Below are 22,346 nucleotides of genomic sequence, written 5' to 3' on the forward strand. Positions count from 1 at the left end.
CTGTTGAGCCAAAAACATGCTCTACTAAGAAAACAAATATTGGAAAGAAGAAAAGCTTCCATGGAATAGCCAATTCTGATACAATTAAATTTCACTTATTCAAATTATCAAGTGTTTACATCACGTTTGGTTTGCAGATGGAATAGTAGGGATGGAATGGAATGAAAAATTAAACAGGAAGCATGTCAAAATTAAGTTATAAATTTGCTTTGTTCCAAACATGTAGTTATTGTACTCTTTGTCAGCTGCTTGGCAAGTGTGTCCAATAATCATGCCATACAAATGCAGCAATAAACTCTACCAAAAAGACCATCTTTTGGGGGTTGAACCTCCAACTGGTTCATCTTTCTTTCTCTTCTCCATCCCATGCTTCAAGGACTCCAGCCTTTCCCTGCGCATAATTACATTAAGTAGATAGCAAAGAATAGCAAACAATGAGCACACAATGGAGGATACAAGTACTTGCTATTTTCCAAGTGAAACTGCTGCAATTTTTATTCAACGGACAACTCACAAAATATGTAATTTTTAAACCATGACCCTCCATCCCTTTTAAGGCCAGGTGGAAGAGTGACCCAGATCAGTACCCAGGACACCCAGATAATCTAGTGCAATTTATTGTAAATGCAGAGCCCACCCAACACCCTTTTGCCAAAGTACTCAAATCTTTATAGATTACCTCATGCCAAATAATTAATACCTACCCATGAGACTTTCTTTCATATGATAGATTATTAATTAAATGCACCTTCTGAAATGGCCAGCTGGAAGATAGGAACCAAAAGAAATGCAATTTATGCTTGTTCTACGAAATGCAAAAGATGCATGTAAAAATTACTTGGTATCAGTGAGGCGACCGTGTAAACTCCATCTTTGGCGAAATCCTTCCATGCCTTCTATTCCACTTGCAAGAATCAAGCGCCTATGAAAATCCAGGATTAGAAGAATAGTTGGTGTTGATTAATGATTCTACATATTATTAAAAAGAAATGAGGTGCAAAATCTTATGGTGGCAATATAACAAAATCTGCTACCTTGGCCATAGGAAGTCACAAACATTGATCCTCGGGGATAGTCTAGCTTAAGAAAGCAAATTGTTATAGAATAAATATGCTTCTACAAAAAAAAATTTTAAATGTATTTCAGGCTTGTGAAGGCCCCTAAAACCCGGAGGAAGTTTGACAGCCAGTATAGCTCTCTATATGAGGGTAGGAAGCTGGCAAATAGAGTACCCCAAGAGAACTATGGAACTTTGTTCCTCAAAGCCTCTAGTTGAAACATGAATCCATGAAATCTTTCACACCCAAATAGGGTAGAATAGCCAAAAACAAATTGTGTAATTAACCCAAAGTGTTTAAAATAATAACTTTTACGCAATGTTTTAAAAGGTGAAGGCGTATGGTGAGATATTTTAACCCTTGTAGGACAAGACATATGCCTTGAGACTTTTGAAGCATAAATCTTTGAAATTTTTTTAGATAGAAAACGAAAATGAATTACATACATCTGTAAAATAAATTAAAAATTATGAAAATGTAAATATTAGAAATTCAAATATCATTGGTAAACTACTCTAAAATACTAAATTGAGTTCATTAAATAGACCATGCCAAGACCGAGCAATAAATAAATAAATCATGTCAACAGATAGCTACAACATCACAAAGTGCATATTGTTTTGGTGAACTAAGATGCAACTCTCAATTGTTTTAAAAAGGCTGAGGTTCCAAGAGTTATAGAGATCAACTCAAATTATGGCATTCCTTTCATACAAACATTTGATAAAAGTTTCTAACCAAATTTAACTAAGATATTTGCACACCCAAAATGTGTATTCCTTTTCATATAATGTGTATGCCTCCCAAGATTTTTTTTTTTTTTTTTTTTTTTTTTTAGTAAAAGAAGAAAATCATTAATAGAATAAGAATATACAGCCAGAGAATAAGGCATCTCCTTTACAAAGTTTGGAAAATCCAGATTAGAAACTCAAAGAAACAACCTGAAAACTAAAAACCAAGATAGAAAAAACCAACATGAACTAACACTCCAACACATAACGTCAATTGCGCTGAATATCAGAAAAGCTCACCCTCTTAAATCCCTGCCCCACACACAAAAGAGAAACCAAACAATGTATCTTTCTTCCCTAGAAATATATGTTCATTATGCTCCATCCACAACCCCCAAAAGACTGCAAAAAAAAAAAATTCCAAAGCACTGCCCTTTCCTTTTTGCGGCCAAAACCAGCAAAAGAAACTGCCAAAAAGTCCTCCACTGCCTCTGAACTCACCCAGCATTCGCCTAAAATACCAAATAGCTTATTCTATACCCTCTAAGCATAATCAAAATGAATGAACAAATGCAATACAGATTCTGAACAATTAAAACAAAGAACACAAATGTCTGGAGATATAGCCTTCAAAGGAAAATCACAAAAAAGATTTGCAAGAGTAAAACCTCCAAAGCGCCCAAAGACCAAGATCACTTATCCTCCTCTACAGAAAAAATGACAGTTATTCAACAAGACTACCAAAGAGGATAGCTCTACCATCACCCTATCATTTAATGATCTATGGAAGTAGAAATCCCAAGAAGGCAAAGGACCAACTGGATCAACAACAAAATAAGAAACAGAATCATCCTGTCCTGAGCTCTAGCGAAAAAGGTATAGAAAATAGCTTGACAAAACTGCATTCCCCAACCAAGAATCTTTCCAAAAACAGATATTATTACCTATTCCCACTTCCCACCAGGAATTTAATATGGGGAATGAAGAGGGGATAACTCTAAGAGGTAGCTATTCACGGACTCTCCGAAGAACAACTAAATCTCAAATTAGTATCCCACCCATTCTTGTTTAATCCATACTTATTTTTAACAACTGAATGCCACAAAGGAGAATTCTCTAGCAGAAACCACCAAAGCCATTTAGCCAAAAGAGCTGTGTTTTTAGACACCAAATTTTCAACACCGAAACCACCCTCCTGTTTAGACCTACCCACCACTCCCCAACTTACCAAATGATCCTTAAAACCCCCTACTCCCAACCACAAGAAGTCCCTCATTATCTTCTCAATCTTACTAGCAACCCCCTCCAGGATCATGAAAATTGAAAGAAAATATGAAGAGACACTAGAAATGCAAGCCCGGATGAGTACCACCAAGAGAAAAAGAGCATCTTTTCACCCATCCAGTCTCTTAGAAACCCTTTCCACAATAGGATCCCAAAATCTAACATATCTAGGGTTACCCCCCAAAGGAACCCCAAGATAGGACAGTGGCCAAAACACTACAACCCATCTCTGTAGATAACTCCCTAACACTCTTGATAGGCATATTGATAGCCAAAATACCTCTTTTCCCCATATTAATCTTAAGCCTAGAAACCTTCTTGGAAATGTGAAGGAGACCCTCTGGTATTTTAGATTGTGCTGCAACACATTTTGGGGATGCACCATTTTGAGGCGAGACTCTGTTCAGCCTTTTAAAGCATCACTTTTAACTGATGAACTTCAGTACATCAGTCCATTTTGACATTCATAGGAAGCCATAAAACAGGATAATGATGTGCCACTCCTTCCAACTCATTAAAGATTTTTTTTTCCTACAATATTTTTGCCATTATGATCTCATCTTTGAAATTAACATTCAACAGACTGAAACAACACAGCAAAATTCATTCATAACAAATTATAGCAATAAAAATGGTGCAGAAGAAGTGGTTTAAGCTATACCTCAAATGATGACGTTCAACATATAGCCATAGAGGGCCATAGCCCTCAAAATCTATTTTCTGCATATTCAAGATTACACAGTCAGCATATTCCAGTGTCTTACTTAGTATTAATTAACAGTATTCATAAAATAGATTAGGGCTTAAAGATCTTCATTTGTTTGTTCAACATCAAATTGGACAACACCCCTCCCTCACCCTCTTATGACCATCACTCTCCAAGATGGTCACATGCTAGCAATTTTTCTCCAACAACATCCCTCCCTCCCTTCCTCTCTGAGAGACTGTATCTCCTCTGCTCGACCATTACACCTCTTCAATTTGCTGCCATTTATTTGAGAACCCAACAAATATTTCTTCAATTCTAAGATACTGCAACTTACGGATGCATGCTCAAAGGTCCAGAGATCAAGTTGAGAAAGCTGGTGGGTGGTGGCACACACTATCCCTGAGTAAATCAGATGAATCAGAAGCATTCCAATATTGTTCCCAAGCCTCATCCAATAGCAATCCCCCATCACAAGAAAACTCACTAAAGAATTCAGTCATTATCTGAGGCATCAACCCATTTCTTCTCCTAACTCTTGTTAACTCTCTCAACTTTAACACTCTTCTGAACATGTGGAAATTTCATAATATATAAATTTCCCTAGCATTCCTCTCTACATATTTTTCATCACCCCACCAGAATATCTTCAAAAAGTCTCATTCCAACACCCATCTGTACCACCATCCGATGAGCGCAAGCCTTCTGACCCATAAGTTGTTTCCCCTACCTGTGGACTTTTCCCTCAAACCACCAATTTTACCCTGAATGTCATTGACACAAGTCCTGGTCCTTAGTAACCCACCCCTCCAAAAAAAATCAACAGCCACCAATGGGAGCTTACTGCTTGTTCTCTCACCACCACAACATTCCTCTTGCACAACTGGTTTAGAAACATCAACAGAACCAGAAGTTGCCCAAACCAAGTCTGAGTTTTACCAGATCCTACCTTCAAGACTCACTGGATTGATAATGCTCGCCTGCAATAAGGATGCTTTCCGCTACTGTTTCTCCAACTGCAAAACAACTCCAGAAGAGTGCCACTGCTTCCTCGCTACCATTATGTGGCTTTCAGAACTGTATTGTATCCTCCTTTAACTTAACAGAGCTACCTTCAGGCCCAACATCTCAAAATAGAGTTTTATGTGGGTTCCTCACAGAAACAGCATGCTTGCAGAGTCAGATGGATATTGGGCCTGTTTCAGAAGCTAATTGGATTGAAACCATGGGCTGCCTGCTGAAATTATTTGGATCTAGCCCTTTATAATCCCAAATCTAACCAAAGTGCAGAGTAATGTTTATGACACCCAGCCCAACCCACTCCGAGTCCACACCAAATACTCTTGGGACTCCTAGATCTTAACCCTCTTCAGCTTACAAACGCAAGGTGCATTGAAGTTCTCTGGGCTAGCAGCCATTGCCGTATCTACAGGAGATTGCCACCACCACCGCCGCCCCCCACCCCCCCCCCCCCCCCGGGCGCCCCCCTCCCCCTCAAACCCCCCAGCATCACATCCTTCCAGCTTTGCTGATCCTTAGATCCTGAAACTGGAAATTGTGGTCCTTCATCGCATCTAACACCACCTCCTGAACTTCAACAAACCTACGCCAGTTCTCCCCTTTCAAACCCATTGGTGAGAAGATAGAATACCTCTTGCAAATCGAATGCACTCCCAGCTCCAAGTACTTGCGTTTGTGGTTTGTTTTAATCACCACCCAATATTGAATCTGCCAAACATTTTGTATTGGTCGAATGTCTCCAGTCTCTAGAAGACTGAGGACAAATCACACACTCATCGTGTAGCCGATACAGTGATCCTATTCACCAACTCCTCTTTCAGGATCTCTTCTCAAATTGAACAAAAACACCCTTCCCCCAACCTTTTCCAAATGCAGATTATAACTCTTGCTTTTGATCTGCAAGGATTTGAGGAGATTCTTCTCCATACCTAACTCTGATGAAATCCGTGGAAAAGGGGGAAAAAAACAAATGAGAGCTGGGGCAAGAGAGACATACTGAAAGTGATCTTAAAGATCTGGTATCGTCTTGGATCCCATTTTGGATCTTTCTAAATATCCGAGACGAGAACTACCTGAGTAACAATCTCATGGATGGGCATGTGAGTCTGGCTTTGCAATTCCAGGGGCAAATACAGATTGGATTATAGGATTATGAAAAAGAGGAAAAAAACAAATGAGAGCTGGGGGCAAGAGAGAGTTACCGAAATAGATTTTAAAGATCTGGTACTGTCCGGATTTGGATCCCATTTCGGCTCTTTTTCAGTAGCAGAGATGAGAAATATCTGAAAAACTATTTCTTGGATAGGCACATGAGTCTGGCTTTGCAATTCCAGGGGCAAATACAGATTGGATTCTAGGATTTTGGATTTTTTTGAAGTTATTTTTAGCGATAAAGTTTATATAACAATCTTATAATTTGTTTCAATAAAATCCATATTATTTTTAGGATACAAGTAATGTTTTATATACTTCTATTTTTTACTTAAAACTTTTAAATAAAAAAAAAGATTCTCAAAAGGCTTATGCCTCAATGCCTTGAGGCTTACAACTTGTCTTACACCTTTACCTTCTAAAACACCTATCCTGTCATTTGAAACTTCAATATGAATACCTCTCCAAGGATGTTGCTTCAGATTCAAGCTGAGCGACTCTATCTTTTGCTTCATCTAAAGGCATTGAGAAGCCCAATTTGCGTTCACTATCCTTAAGCCGTTGCCTGAGTTCCGTGTCCTGCAACTCAATTTTGCGAGCATGCATTAGACAGTTGGTCTAAAATTCCAGCAATTCCCCCAGTTCAAAGCTAAAAAAGAAGCAAATAAATAATAATCTCACCCTTTTTTCTGCACACTCCCGATACAAAGCAATCTCATCTTGACAAAACGGTTCAACATTATGAACTTGCAAACCTGAAACATAATGCTAGAATTACTCCTCTCATGCCTTCACAAACTAGAGTTTTAAAATGGAAGATTTGGTCAAAGATCATGAAGAAAGCTAAGTGTTAGGGGATGACAATGTAAGGAGATAAGACGGGCAATACAATGACCCAATATATTAATCTCCAAGAATATGTGCCCCAATATCTTCCCTCCAGGAATTTCTATTGTAAAAATTACTGTAGCCTCGTTATCAAATAATATGAGTAGACATGCTGTAATGTTTATTTGCTACCAGTGCTACTGTGTGATGGATATCTACGTTGAATGTGACTTTTGCCCTCTTGTGTTGTGGAATAAATGTGACATTGTCCATTTACTAATATTGTGGCTATGATGACTTATGAGATGTTTGTGCTTGCAGAGTTGATCCAGGGAACGTTGGCTGACTTGGCTAGGGGAGAGCTCTAAAGCCACATGAACCTCTCAAGTAGGAGGAAATTGAGCAGATGTGACAATTGATATCAAAGCCACCTCGTGGGTACTATCATGTGGGACCCTGCACAAAGGCACTCTGACAAGGGTACCAAAGATTTGATAGGAGAGAAAGTGCAGCTTCACATCGGATGTCTACCAAGGAAATCTTGGGCTTATAAGGATGGGATTGCGCTCCAACTATCTGAGGCACCTTTTATAGGACAAAGCCGTGAAGCCAATGGACTAAAATGGACAATACCTCACCAGGGTTGAGCCCAAGACTGTGACACCAAGCACAAGACACATGGTCAACTAATAGGAGCCCTACTAATATATAAGCTATCCCAGTTGTAATGAGATTCCGAAGCAGTAATTTAGTACCATGCACTCTATAGTTTTTCAAAGTAGCATTCTATCACGTGTTGTCAATTCTTTATTTTTATATATTTTTTAACTAGAGTCTATGACATGACACATCAATTGCCAAGTAAGCGAGTCTGAGTTTGGAATGAGAACTTGTGAGTATGAATAGCAATTTCCTTTCCCATATAATCATATATAATCAAAGTAAATGTGCATTTCACATACAATAATAATGAGGGAAATCACAAGTTAGTCACTCTACTATTAAGTAAAACTTGTTTTAATCCCTATACTTATAATTAGAACAATTAAGGACCTACACTCACTAATTTCCATAATTACATTTGTCATCCAAATCAAGTTTAACAGGATTAACGAAACTGCCTGATGAGCTGTTACATTTTATACTATTAGTTGCCATGAGCCTAATATTAAAAAATAAAATATAAAATAAAATTAAATTAAAATTAAAAAAAAATCAAGAAATGAAAGAACAATAAGGGGTTCCAGTCATGAAGTTATAAGAGCTTGTTCTCATTTAACAGTATTAGTGCGTACAAGTGTCTCCAACTCACAGGTTAGTTTGTGTATGGAGATATTTTTAAGCGAATCATTTCAAAAATTATGTTAAGGCTTGATATACATTGTTGGCCCACAACCAACAACTTAAGCTTTTAGATAAGGTGGTAATCTAATATGGTATCAGACCACAGTTTCCAGGAGATCCTGGGTTACTGTAAGTCTGTTAAAAAAAAAATATCATATTCCTCAAATTAATTTTGTGGTCAGGAGGGGTTCTCAAGTTCATTTTTTGAAAAATCCATGGCTGGGAATAATGTCCAATGCGCATCTTTTCCTCTCATCTCTTTCGATTGAGCTCAGGGCAGGATAGTATGATCTCTTTCTTTGCGGTTGATTTGGTTAGCCCTCTGTTTGTTGGAACTTTTTTTTCAGATCTCTAAATGATACAGTTGATGGAACTTTCCTTCTTTTTATCGTTATCAAACAATTGTCATCTTTCTTCAGCTAGGGATACTTGGTCTTGTGCTTTGGATCATTCAGGGTTATAATCTTGATAATCTTTTTCTGAGTTTTTGACCCATTTCAACTCTTGTTTTTCTTTATTTTCATCTATTTGGAAGGCCAAAGCTACCCAAAGATTAAGGCTTTCGTTTGGCTGACTCTGCTTAACAGAATCAATACAAATAATCTGTTGCAAATCAGGAGACCTTTGAAGGCCTTATCTCCAGATGTCTGTGTACTTTGTTATATGAATTCTGACATGGCATCTCATTTGTTCTTACACTGTGATTTTCCTTGGAGCATCTAGAATAAATTATTTGGTGTGTTGAGAGAAACTTGGGTTCACCCAACATTGGTGGAAGGAATGTTGGCTATTTCTTTTAGGGTTTTGGAAGAAGGAAGGGCAGGGCTGCTCATTGGAAATGCGGTATATCTGCTCATTCTCCTCTTCGTAAATTCTTCCCTTACTGATGAAATCTCTTCTTTTTCTACCAAAAAAAAAACATCTCCACATGCAATCAGGCTACATGTGCCGGAGAGTGCTAAGGCTTGTTATACATTGTTGGCCCACGCCCTAACAGCTTAAGATTTGAAGTAAAGTGGTAATTTAACAATTATAAACGCCCCAGTAAATTCAAAAACGAAGTAACTTATTTTGGATGACAACTATAATTGCACAGAATTAGTAACTATACTAAATAAAAGTACAAGGACTAAAATGGGTTTCACTGAATAGTAGAGGGACTATTTTATGATTTCATTCTAATAATAATAAAGCTTTTATAAAGTATATACATTATTGTTGACCCAAAGATTGATTTTGATGATAAACTTAGACAATGAGAACTACTGCAAATATTAAGTGCCCACGCTTTTTTTTTTTCTTGATAGCAAAAGAAAATTCATTAATAGGAAAAGAACTAACAAGAGGGGGAATGAGACATCTCCCAAAAAAGATATGGAATAAACCAAAAAAAAAAAAGAACTAAGAATGACACAGAAAATATCAACAAGCCAGCTTGTTCCTCCAATCTCTTTGTAACTCCTGGAAACATCCCTTTCAAAAATCCAAAACCAAGGCACCACAGTGACGCCAAATACTGAATTTTATCCCAAACCAGCACCATATTTAATTTCTTCCAGGAGAATATCCATGTGTTATGCTCCAGCCATATCCACCATAACACTGCAAATATGCCACACTTCCATAAAGCTGCCCTATCGTTCCTTCTTCCAAAGCCTGCAAAAGAAATGGCTAACAAGTCTTCCGCAAAAGGGCATACACAGCTCTCTCCCATAATACTGAAAAGCTTATTCCAAATTCTCCAAGCGAATTCACAGTGCAAAAGAAGATGAGAAGCTGTCTCGAAGTTCTTGTAATAGAGCACACATACATCAGGAGAGATAGAAAAACCTTAAATTTTGGGAGAGCCTAGGCGTTTCAAATAATAGGATAAGGTGGAAATGAAGAATTAGAACAGGTCAAGAATTCAAAAAAATGAATCAAGTGTGCACACTTAAAAGTTATAAAAAAGGCGGGGGGGGGGGGGGGGGGAGGGGGAGCCCGGTGCACAAAGTTCCCGCATATGCGGGGTCCAGGGAAGGTGCAGACCACAATGGGTCTATTACACTTAAAAGTTTAAGTTGCTTAAAATTTACAGAAAATGTATTAACCTTATATGTTGGATGATTCATCTCACTTCTTTCACAAGGCATCTCATTTGATTCCATTGAGGTTAAAATGGATGTTTTGAAACAGTTATAGGTGCCCAAATAACTCAGCACAATCTGCTGTGGGCCATCCTATTTGATGTGGAAACTTGAATATCAAACATAAATGACTTTGTGATTCAAATTTAGATTTAATATCTTGCTTGTGGGTAATTTATTTTGCAGGAAATCTGAACTTCATGAATTAACTGGGTATCTCTTCAGATCAAGCTTTCCATATCCAATCTACTCCTGCTTCCATGGAAGATTGGTTACACTATTTTGCAATTCAAAAATTTACAAAGATTCCATCCAGTTGATTTTGGATTATAATTTGAATTCAAATATCATGGAGATAATCTGACATGGCTGGATTTAACTATTTCATGTGCGTACTGTGTGAATAATTTAAAAACACAAGATGGACCTGAAGATAAGTTGGATTCAAAATTTCCAAAACAAGTAGATTTATGAGTTGGAAGAATATCTTCTACAAAGCTGGACTTTATACCAAGTAGAATCTTGCCATATTTCAAATTTGCATCAGTTTTTCAATGTAAACTTCAAAAATTTGATAAGTATTTTTTTCTGAAACTACTTTGGCGAGCTTTCAAAGAAGAAATGATAATATGAGGATTTTCTATGGTTAAAGGCCTAACAAAAAGAAATAAATGCAGCTGGACCGAAGTTTGATTTGGAATGAAGCTAAATTGGAGTGAAATGACTACATCAAAGCTACGAGATTTGCATCGGCCACTCAAAGTCACAAAATGGCTATTTTTCAAATGCATGCAAATGGCTAGTGACACTTGAAGACAGCACTTTAAATACAAGTCCATGAAGCACAAGAGTAACCAAGAAAAAAAGCTTCAAGGACATAATTTGGATAATCTCATTTGATAGCTGCACATTACATCAGGTCATTTCACCATTTGAAGCTAAACTTGCACTCATAGAGTGAGGTTTTTTTAAATGTAAACAACTTGAGTTCATGAGATAGGGTGCATTCCTTCTTGTTTGTAAGACGAGCAGTCCTAGAGAGGTTGAGGAGCCCGAGTGCAACAGTGGTGTATTTTGAGTAATTGCTTCTGCATTACAAAGTGAGTTGAATTTGAAAAATGCAAACCCCTCCTCCCCCCAAAGGGGAAAAAAGATTGAGCAGGCTCATAATTATGAATTTATACTATTTTGTTCTTATATAATGTCCCAAAACCACTGGAAGTACTTCCAAAAGAAACAAGAAGACAAATATAATCAAGGTAAAGCTAGACCTAGAAAAAATGGGAAGAGTTAAATAAAAATAGCTAGCTCATAATTACGAATTGATAATATTTTGTTGTTACATCCCAAAACCACTGAAAGTACTTCCACGAAAAAAAAGAGAGACAAAAATAATCGAAGCAAATCTAGACCCAGGGAAAAAAAATGGAAAGACTTACACAAAAATAGATTCCTCAATATCCCATCACACAACTCAACACCTTCAAGAACATGAGATGCAATTTCTGGTGGGATGAGAGGTGATGGTGGCCCCATCATTAGATCATCACCAACCAAAATAGTTTCTTCAAATGTTGTCTGTGAATCAACTGAAATCACAAAAAACGTAATCATAATTTTATGAGTATGAGTTCTCATTACCATAAAGGAACTCTTTTAGACTTGAATAACCTAAGACATTTTCTGAAGCAATCTGATTGCAAAAGCAGCATAGATATCCAAATTTTAAAGAGTGAAACATAGACATCAAGGCATGAAGTTAAGCTGCATTCTCAACGAGCAAATATAACAAATGGTTGCCCACCCCCCTCCCCCTTAAAACAAAACATTATATGCTAATATAACCAATGTGTACAAATACTATGCAAATAATTTTAATAAAGGGCATAACATGTTTTTTTAGCTTTTTAATATGCTTATATAATCAATATCTAGTGCATTGCTAGATCTTCCTAGTCATAAACTTAAAAGGGGTAGTATCAATTAACTCACCGTCAACATTCTCCACAATGTCCATATCATCAACTAAGGGTGTGCATTCACCATTCAGTTAATTTAGCCAAAATTTTGTATTAAACAAATTAATGAAATTTTCAAGAAAATTAACAAAATGAATCAAAAGATAAATAAAACTGAATGAACCAAAATTGGAATGTGTATATTCAGTTCTGCCTATTAGAACAATTAGCAAAATTTTGTTGCATCTAGATATTAGTTAAGCTTATTTTTTAACTTAAAAATATCAATTTATACTTAATTTGATATAAATATTCTCCTTAAAGAATTATAGTATATGATATATCACCCAAAAAAAAAAAAAATGAAAAAAGTATAGTTTGGTTAATTTGAAGATTTTTCACAACTGAACCAAATCAATTCAAAATCCCTATTATCAATAAAAAATAATAATATTTTAGTTTTTTGGCCAAAAAAAAAGATACATTGGGGGGTGGAATTACAACCTAGAAAGGATATGAAATCCTCAAAGAAAATAAAATAAAAATAAAATGGAAATTAAAAGGTAATTATTAACCAAGAAACCCCCTTTTTAAACCCTTCTCACTGTAATTCACTTAACACTTCTTTTGATAATTCCCTCATACCCTTCTTTGCCTTGGTTCTATCACCATCTAACCCAATTTTGTTTCCTCCACAATCAAACAAACCATAACCCAAATTATCCATCAAATGTTGAGCTTGAACATCCTTCACATAAATCTACTCAGTGGAGGTGGGCAAAATTCCATCCTTACCCATTGTTTTGTATCCATACCATCATTTTCTCAAAAGCTAATCTCCTCCAATTGGATTGGGGGTGACGGCACATACCTTAAATCCCCAAGCATATCAAATGAGAAGCATAGCCTTCCCGAATCTTGTCCCAATGATCTACTCTCCACATCCTCCTCTTGCCGCTTAGGGGTTGCTGGTGACGGTGCCGTCCTCTAAATCCTTCCCATTCGGCTTCTGGCTTCAGCCTCAGATTTGTGCTGCCTTACAGCCTTCGCCTACTTGCGTAAACCTTTTTGACTCCTAAACTTATCAGAATGTGCTTCCTCACCAGTCACCATTAGATTTTACTCCCAAAACAGCATTATTCCCCTTAATCTTGTCCTCACAAGAATTTTCTTTCTTTACAAGACCCCCCCTTCATCCACCATAAAAGGCCTTGTAAAGGTCCTCATTGCAGGAATTTCCTCTCCCACTAAAAGAACAGAATCATCAACCAAACTTCTGCGATTATTTGAGATGAACCTTTCCTTTGTCGCCTCTCTCCCTCTAATCCTTGCAATACTGTCACTTCTTTTTAGAGATGAGGGAATAGTGGAATACCCTCTTAGCAATCATGAGTATGCTTTGAAGATGAGTGTTGCAGTGTCGGGTTCGCGTCTAGGTTCAACTTCAAAGACAACAAATACAGCACCTCTTTAACTTCCCGAGACAGACTAATTTGGTCTAGATGGGGTAAATGAGCCTGAAATCCCTCCTCTGTACAACCGTCTCGGATTTTATCATTAGGAATTTAGGGCCTCCCATGGAATGACCCCGCTAACACCTTTAAATGCCTATGCATCAAAGTTGATGCATTTCTTGTGCGGTTTGGCCCAGCATGGAACATTCTATGTTCCTTGCATAGCTTGAGTGCTTGACTAATTCCTGCTTAATCGTTCATACTAATAGACTCAATCACTCACAAGGTCACTGCTTGCATTTCTATTTGCTTAATTTCTTTTGAGTTATTCACCATTCCATGGAATAACAGCAGTACTACTTTTCTGGATAAAAGAAGAAATTTCATTAAGGGAGAGAAGAGATGGAAAGTGGAGGACAAGATAATCTCCTAAAATAAATAAAAGAAAACAATACAAAAGAGAAAAGGAGAAGGTGTAACACCCAGTGCACAAGGCTCTTACGCCATTTGGGCCTGGGAAAGGCAAGATGCATAGTGTTACCTCCATACTTGGAGAGATTGTTTCCGTGACTAGAACATATGATCGTCATATTTGGATGCAACACCCTGTTGATGGAGTGTGTGTGGAGGAAATAGACCGCAGAATATGTCAGATTTCTAATCTGAAAAATTGGGCTAATTTCAGGGAGTGGCAAGGCCTATGGAAGGAGCAACTGGTGTATCATCCAACCCAAATGAAAATCCTGAGCAGAAAAGAATAGTTAGGCAACAAGGAAAGGAAAAATTCTGGGTTGGACTTCATTATCTGACCTAATACAAGTACAAGTACATTACACCTTTGGGCAGTAAATGTTCCTAGGATAACGACTATTGCTGATCACGGCTGGACTGACTTCTCTAGACCCAAAAGACCTCATAAATAACTTTGAAACTAGATTCATACTTCATAAGGAATAAACGTGAATGACTGGACCATAATAATGACACCTAATAAGAGTCATAAATATGATAACTACTGTATTTCTATGCTTTAGATGGTGCAGCAGTATTGCATCATTCCCCCATGTGAGAAGAAACTCAATGCAGCATGAGTGGCCTAGTTTTGCACTTGCACACTTTCCAGCATCTATTTTCTTACATTCTTCCTCGTTTATCCATTAAATTTTGTATCTGGTTTCCCTTCCCACTTGACAAGAAAGAAGTAATAGTTCTTTCTTCAGGTCTTGACATGCCTAAATCTTGGATATCACTATGGTATGGTAAGTGTAAATGACAGAAACATTAAGGATTGGAGAAATTTCAAGCCCATTAGGAAGCTTCACCTAATAAACATTTGCCCCAAATTTGCATAAAACCAATCTTCTTAGCCTTTAGCTTATGAAAGGAACCAGTAGGAAATTTTTCTCTTCTAAGGACCACCATCACCAACTCTCCCTCTTGTCCAATCTTCATAGCCTTTAGCTTATGATAGGAACCAGTAGGAAATCTCTATCTTCTGAGGAACATCATCACCAACTCTCCCTCTTGATCCTCTGTGTGAGGTGGCTTCTATATGATGTTGGCTCATCTCTTTCAGCATTCAAAGAACCTCTTCCCAACTTTAAATTTTCAGTCTAGGCAATAGCATCATCACTCACATAGGAATGATTGGTAACGCCCACCAAGTCCACAACCTGATTTGGGCTCCAAACATATACTATTTGGAAAGGACTTACCCTAATGATCTGTCAGTGTCGTAAACAAATTCAGCCTGTGGTAGGGTTAAATACCACCGCCCAAAGTTGTTTTGTGCAAAAAATCTAAACAAATTGTTCAAATTTTGACTCGAAACTTCTGTCTGTCCATTAGTTTGGGGATGGCAGGCACTGCCGTGCTGCAGCTTATTTGCCAGCAATCTCCAAAGAGTTCTCCGAAAGCGGTTGAGGAACTTTGAATCTCTATTGGATGTTATTGTCTTGGGCAAGCATGTAACCTCACAGTCTCTTTGGAAAACAAATGTACTATATGAGTAGAATTAGATGTCTTGTGGCATGCTATCAAGTGGGACATTTTTGAGAAACAGTTAACCATGACAAATAGAGAATGAATACCTCGCTATTTTTTGGAATTCTGCTACAAATTCCATACTTATGACAACTAACGGAACAGTAAGCTCTGGAAAACGTGTGTAGAACCAAAATTTTGCTGCTGGCCCTTGGCAATTTGACATGTTTAGCATCTTTCCACAAACTTGTAAACATCTCAACATAAAGAAAACCAAAAATACCTTTCAAAAACCAAATTCAACATTTTATCCTGACCAGTGTGCCGAAAATCATACAATTTCAGCAGTTAGAAACTCTAAAAGAATCATCTGGAACACACAACTTGTTCCCGTTGAATAAGTATCCATCTTGTAGGACAAAATCAACAAGCACCGCATTGTCCCTAGCTTCATGTCTTTCTAAGATACCTTTGAAAAAGAGGCCTTCCATGTATTCGCTCCTCGATAGCTTCCATTCCAACAACACTGTTAGACATGGTTACCAGCAAACATAGTCTCCTACTTAGTGCATCTGCCACCTTGCTCTGTGAACCAGCCTTATAGTGCAATATGATAATATATTCTTCCAAGAAGGCCACCCACTTTGCAAGTCAATGATTCAGTTTCTCTTGAGAGTTTAAATGATCTGAATGCAAAATAAACTCTGAATCAAGAAAAGGAGCCAAAAGTTTAGGACTTGGACAATAGCACGGAATTCAATATCATAGGTGCAGTAATTCTAGTGTGCCCCATTAAGTTTCTTGTCTAAATAACAAATTAGATGCCATTCTTGACTCAGAACAGCTCCAATCCCTGCTTTAAATGCATCACAACCACTTCAAAAACCTTTTAGGAGTCTGGTGAAACTTAGACAGGAGCTCGTGTAATTAATTACTTAACCTGAAAGCACTTTTCTGCCATAGGAATACAGCAATAGGTCTTGCTTTTAAGACACGCCTTAATTGACGCAATGATGGCACTGAAATTGTTGATGATCTTCTGTAAAAAGTGGCTAACCCATTGAAACTTCTACTTTCAGTCAATGTCTTTGGATTAGGCTAGTCCATAATTTGTTGGACTTTAGTTAGATCCACTTCTATACCGTGAGTAGACCACAAATCCAAGAAATTCCAATCTGTCAACCATGACCATGCACTTTTTAATATTTGCAAATAGCTGATTTTTCTTCAACACTTGCAAAACAGCCATCAAGTGTTCAATATGAGCCTCAGGATCCTCAATGTAATTTAGAATATCATCAAAGTAGACAGCCACAAACTTTCCAATAAAAGATCTAAGCATCTAATTCATAGAACTAATGAAAGTGCTAGGTGCATTGGAATTCATTACTAGCCATCCATGAGAATCCATCCCTTATTTTCAATGCTGTCTTCCATTCAGCAACGTCACGAATCCGAATTTGGTGGTAGCCACTCTTCAAATCCAATTTAGAAAACACTTTTGTGCCACATAACATATCCATCATATCATCAAGTCTAGCCATAGAGAACCTGTACTTGTTTGTTATTTTGTTGATTGCTCTGCTGTCCACACACATTTGCCATATCCCATCCTTCTTTGGTTTAAGTAAAGCAGGCACTGAGCACGGACTTAAACTTTCAGGAATGAAGCCCTTTCTCAACAGTTTTTATAGCTCTGAGATTAGTTTGTGCAACTCTTCATTTTCTTTTGGACTCATTTGATAATGTAGCAACTTCAGAAAAATTGCTCCTAGCACCAAGTCATTGTGGTGCTGTATTCTCTCAATGGTGGTACTCCATTGGGCGACTCAACTGGCATGACTTCCTCGATTTTGTTCATACATTCTGGAATTAAATGAGAATGGATTTTTGGCCTCCTAAAAGCATAAAAAAACTACACAATCCTTGCTTTCTTCAATAAAATCCTTCATCCCCAAAAGTAAACAAGAACATCCAGCCTCTCGTTTGATTACAGTGTCTTCTTTCATTGGTCTTAGCACCATCTTTTTACCATTAAAACAGAAAGAATAGGTACTCATATCACCATGATGAACAGTATTTTCATCATATTGCCATGGCCGATCAACTAAGATGTGGCAAGCAACCATTGGCCCCACACTGCACCAATCTGAATCTCTAAACAAATTACCAATTGAAAAACTTACTAAACACCATTAAGACACAAGCAACTACTTTCCTTGGTGAACCAAAGGATGTGATAAGGTTGGGTCTGTTTCTCAGTTCTGAGTTTCAACTTGTCCACCATTTTTTGCACTACTAGATTCTCACTGCTGCACCTATCAAACATTAAGTTGAAAAGTTTCCCCCAGATGTGCAGCATGTGCAAAAAATAAAATTATTGATGTATGATTTGGGAAGGATTGTCTTTCTTTGAAATGATGACTGGACAAAACAACTTCTATTTTAGCACTACTAACTTTGGACGAACTGCCTTCCTTGTTCTATTTTAGTGCTCAAAACACTAACCAAGGAAAAACCATCAAGAGAGTAAAATGCATGTCCCATATACTTTACAAAAGGAATACTAAAACAAAGATGCAGAACTGAAAGCTGTAACACCAAATCAGTGACCAGAATGGGAAATATAACATAGTAAAGCTGTAAAAGAATAAGACGTGACAGTGATACAGAAATGTATGAGCTCCACATACCATCCATGACTGCTTCTTTCTATTCCTCTGACTGTTCACAATCCAATCCGTGGTTCAATTAGGTACTAGTGGTACACGAGTGAAACCTGAAAATCAATGGAGAGAGAGGGAGCAATGCCAAGAAGAAGAAGAATAGTGCCCATTAATACATAATAAATAAAAAACATGCACAAGCAACTGCTATAAAATGTTCATATGCTATAGGTGTGCCCGTATATTGTATGGTAATGCGTCCAAAGCGTTTCAGCACCCAGACAGCCAGAATCAAGACTATCGTTTTAGGTTAGAGTAGTGCTCGCATGAAGGCTTTTCTATCCAGCATTTCAGATAGCAGCCCTCATGAAGCATGGCATGTAACAGCAGCGGTGACTTCCAACACAACATCAGATCGCTATAGTCGCGTGGATACAATTCTAAGCTGTTGCTGTAGCAGGCCCTAGTGGCTATTTACTCCTTTCTTCTGCCATTTCCACAAGACATGATGGGACGACTAGCCGATCAGGGCTCTACGTGAAGGACCAGGTGTGCTCTTTCTCCCGAGTCTGCAGATGGCAATGGAAGACGAAGAGCACAGGAGCAGGAAGAACTGCAAGGGGGAGGCTGGTGCTTGGGCTGAATGCTGAAGAGCCGCTAGGAAGCTGGGCTCAGTACGGGCTCATTTAAGCTCGTTTATTATATTAACGAGCAATTCTCAAGCTTTATTTTGCAACTTATCTGATAAACAATTGGAGTTTAAGCATAAGTCGGTTCAACTCGTTCCAACTCGTGAACTTATAATTTCAGTTTGAACTTGTTTAATAAATTTATTTTATAATTATTTACAAACTAATTTAATAAAGTCAAATTAGACTTGATAAATTATAGTAGCCTTAAAAGTATAGACTATTTGCGTGTACAATTATTTAGTTTAAATTTCGTAACTTGAATTTAGTAATAAGTCTAATGCTAAAGATCAATAAATTAGCTTGGTGAGCTTAAACATCTCATCTCTCAAAATGAGAGATTCCAAAAGAATCAAATCTTTTGTGAGCATTTTAGTAGAGCTTAGTTAGATAAGTGCTTATGAGTTTATTCATTTATATCATAAACAAGTTTGAGCAAGCATAATAAAGCTTAGTCGAAGGTCAATTCAAGTTCGAGCATAGATAAAAATTTAATGAACAAGTTTGAGCATAACAAAACTTGGTTCGACTCAGCTCGACTCATTTGTAGCCTTATTTGATGTTGATCTTTGACTCGTCCATCATTTTATCAAACTCTTCCCTTTAATTTTGACTAAAAATCGATAATTGAGTTTGTCACAAACTTCAATTTATGTAACATTTTGATTTATAGTTGGAATCGGAATTGAAATCGAAATTGAAATGTATTCGAATTAGAAATGAAATGTTAGATTCCTCTCTAATGCAACCTCGGTTTCGCACAAAATTGAAATCAAAATTGTATTATTGTATTTGGAATATATGGACAAAGGAATTAGAAATAAGTTCAATTATCATTTAAGACATTATATAGTATAAAAAAAATAATGCAATTAATTTAATATTAATAATATTATTATAAATATATAATAATTACAATATCATTATTGAATTATATAATAATTAATTCTAAGAAAAAGTACTGCAAGTGGCACAATTCTTGGAACCACATGATCGCCAATTGTGTGCCATTTAGGAACTATAATTCAAAATGTCCCAAACAAGGGTAACAAAAAATTCCCCAAGAAAAACAAGGGAGGCATAGAAGGAGAAGAGGATAGGGGTGTGCAATCGGTCGGTTCGGCCAATTCAATTAATCGAATTAACCGAATTATTTCGATTAACTCCACCCCATAACCGAACTGACCGAATTGGTCTATTTAACCGAACCATACCCGACCGAACTAAATTGTTAGGTAATTCGGTTAACCGAATTTAACCGAATAAAAATAAAATTAATTATGAGTAATTCTCCCTTAAAACAACTAATTAATTCTCAAAATAATTTCATCCTCCATCCTTTTATCTTCTTTCTGTCCTTTATTTTATGCTTTTGTACTCAACAGAGAATTTTGCATCCACTAATGAAGACAACTCATCAGAAAAACTCTCAACACCAAAAATCTTCTCCATGATACGCAAACAAGGGTTATTGGTAAGAGCGGGGAAGAACCGAAGAAGAAGAAGAGAACAGGGCACTGGACTTTGGGTACAACAAAAGTAAGAAAACACAAATATACAAAAATTAAAAAAGGAACAAAACTCAAATTCGATGAACATTCAAAAAAATGTAAACAAATAACATAAAAGAAACCCATTTTAAATAGGGAGACTGATCAACATGAATATAATAATTTCGAGGAAATATTCTCTCATACATTTAATCAAACACATTGTGCTCATCTTAGGGTATTGTAAAATTTCAATAAACATCAAACTGCAAAGACTTTTGAGTTTTGAACACAACGGAAAGATGAAAAACCTGAAGGACGGAAGCTCCGAAGGAGTACTGCGAGTCTGCGAGAGTGCGAGCTGCGAAGTTGGGAAGGTGGAAGCCGAAGTCCGAAGGGGAAGAATGGCTCTGCCGATCTGGAACAGGAGATTCGAACTCGCCGTCGCCGACTGTGTGCGAACTGCGAAGTGGGAAGGGAACTGAGAATGGAAGGTGAAGCTGAAGGGAACTGGGACCGGAAGTCAGGGAGTGCCGGCTGCCGGAGAAGTTGCGACTTGCGAACTGCGAACTTGGGAAGGGAAGAGCCGAAGAGGGAAGAGGGTAGCGAAGAGGGAAGACAGGAAGAGGCAAATGGGAAATTGGATTTCAGGAATGGCTGAATCCCGAATGGAACCTAGCGGCCAACCTAGCCTAAAAATTAAAATAATAAATAATATAATTTAATAATTTATATTTAATTATTAATTAATTAATTAAAAATTCGGATAATTCGATCAACCGAAATACAAATTACCCATAATCGAACCGAAAACCAAATACCCAAAATTACCTTATTCTAAAACTGAATCAAACTGAATCGAACTATAAATTACTCGAACCAAGCCGACTGAATTTGGTCAATTAATTCAGTTAAAATCGAATTATGCTCACCCCTGTAAAAGGATCCATTTTCCAAAGAGAATGATGACTACCAAACAAAGGTTCACAAAGAACGGGTACCCAAGGCACCTTGAATCAAATAGGCTTTTAAAAAAAGGGAATTCAATGATGTAACTAGATTGAGCTAGCCTCAACTTAAGAGAGAACTAGCTAGGAGAGGCCAAAGGGGAATTTCTTAGTCCCCAAATAACATAGGCAAAAGATTACCCAACAAATAGCTGATAAAGGAAAACTTATTATGGAAATAGAAGCCCAACCGAGGGCTCCCTAGACCTTTCACCCACCAACAAGGGACTTAGAATGACATCATCACTAATTGAGATGTCACTCGATAATGGTGTTCAAAAGCTTAGGCCTAACTTAACTAAAAAGAAAGGAAGATAACCAAACCACAATTTACTAAAACTTGGTTGCAAAGACTCTAAAGAAGGTGGGCTGGGAGGATGGCACGAAGCAACAATGAGCATATGCTACCTAGAGGACACCACCATCAAGGCAAGACTATCTCAAGGGTAAGGAGGTCAACCCACAGTTGCAAATAGTAGCGACCAAGACTGATAAACCTAGATTTTGGGACAATATAAGCTAGTAGGATCAAACAAAGAAGGTCGAGGACGATTTGTTCAAAGGCTAATCAACTCAGGTATGCTTTACAGCTAACTCTCATGAGCATGAACATGGTGTTCACTCTTCTAGCCACTTTTGAGATGCCTTTAGATAGAAGCCATTCTTGGATGGCAATGTGGTGGAGGTAGAGAGATATACCCATAGCATGGAGGGATTAGAGGAAAAACATAAGTAGTTTTGTGAGACTAATTCGACTATTGTTACCCTTGACAAGCCAATTGAAGATATGGCTATACATCTCAAGCTATTAAAGATCATTAACCACTTTAAGGTGTTGGGCTTTTGTTAA

At 37.4% G+C, this 22,346-nt stretch overlaps 1 protein-coding gene across 1 annotated transcript; it reads right to left on the reverse strand.

Annotated features, from left to right (window-relative positions):
- Positions 1–56: 56 nt before the first annotated feature.
- Positions 57–21,173, reverse strand: LOC131148876 (uncharacterized). The gene is made up of 7 exons (XM_058098827.1): positions 20,801–21,173; positions 18,338–18,423; positions 11,689–11,838; positions 6,633–6,706; positions 6,412–6,530; positions 839–922; positions 57–391 (listed from the first exon to the last, which is right to left on the reverse strand). Exons 2-7 carry the CDS (start codon positions 18,342–18,344, stop codon positions 298–300), a joined length of 528 nt encoding a protein of 175 aa, XP_057954810.1. The 5' UTR covers positions 18,345–18,423; positions 20,801–21,173; the 3' UTR covers positions 57–297.
- Positions 21,174–22,346: the final 1,173 nt, after the last annotated feature.

Source organism: Malania oleifera, chromosome 2 (assembly GCF_029873635.1).
Source record: "Malania oleifera isolate guangnan ecotype guangnan chromosome 2, ASM2987363v1, whole genome shotgun sequence".
NCBI classification, from domain to species: Eukaryota; Viridiplantae; Streptophyta; class Magnoliopsida; order Santalales; family Ximeniaceae; genus Malania; species Malania oleifera.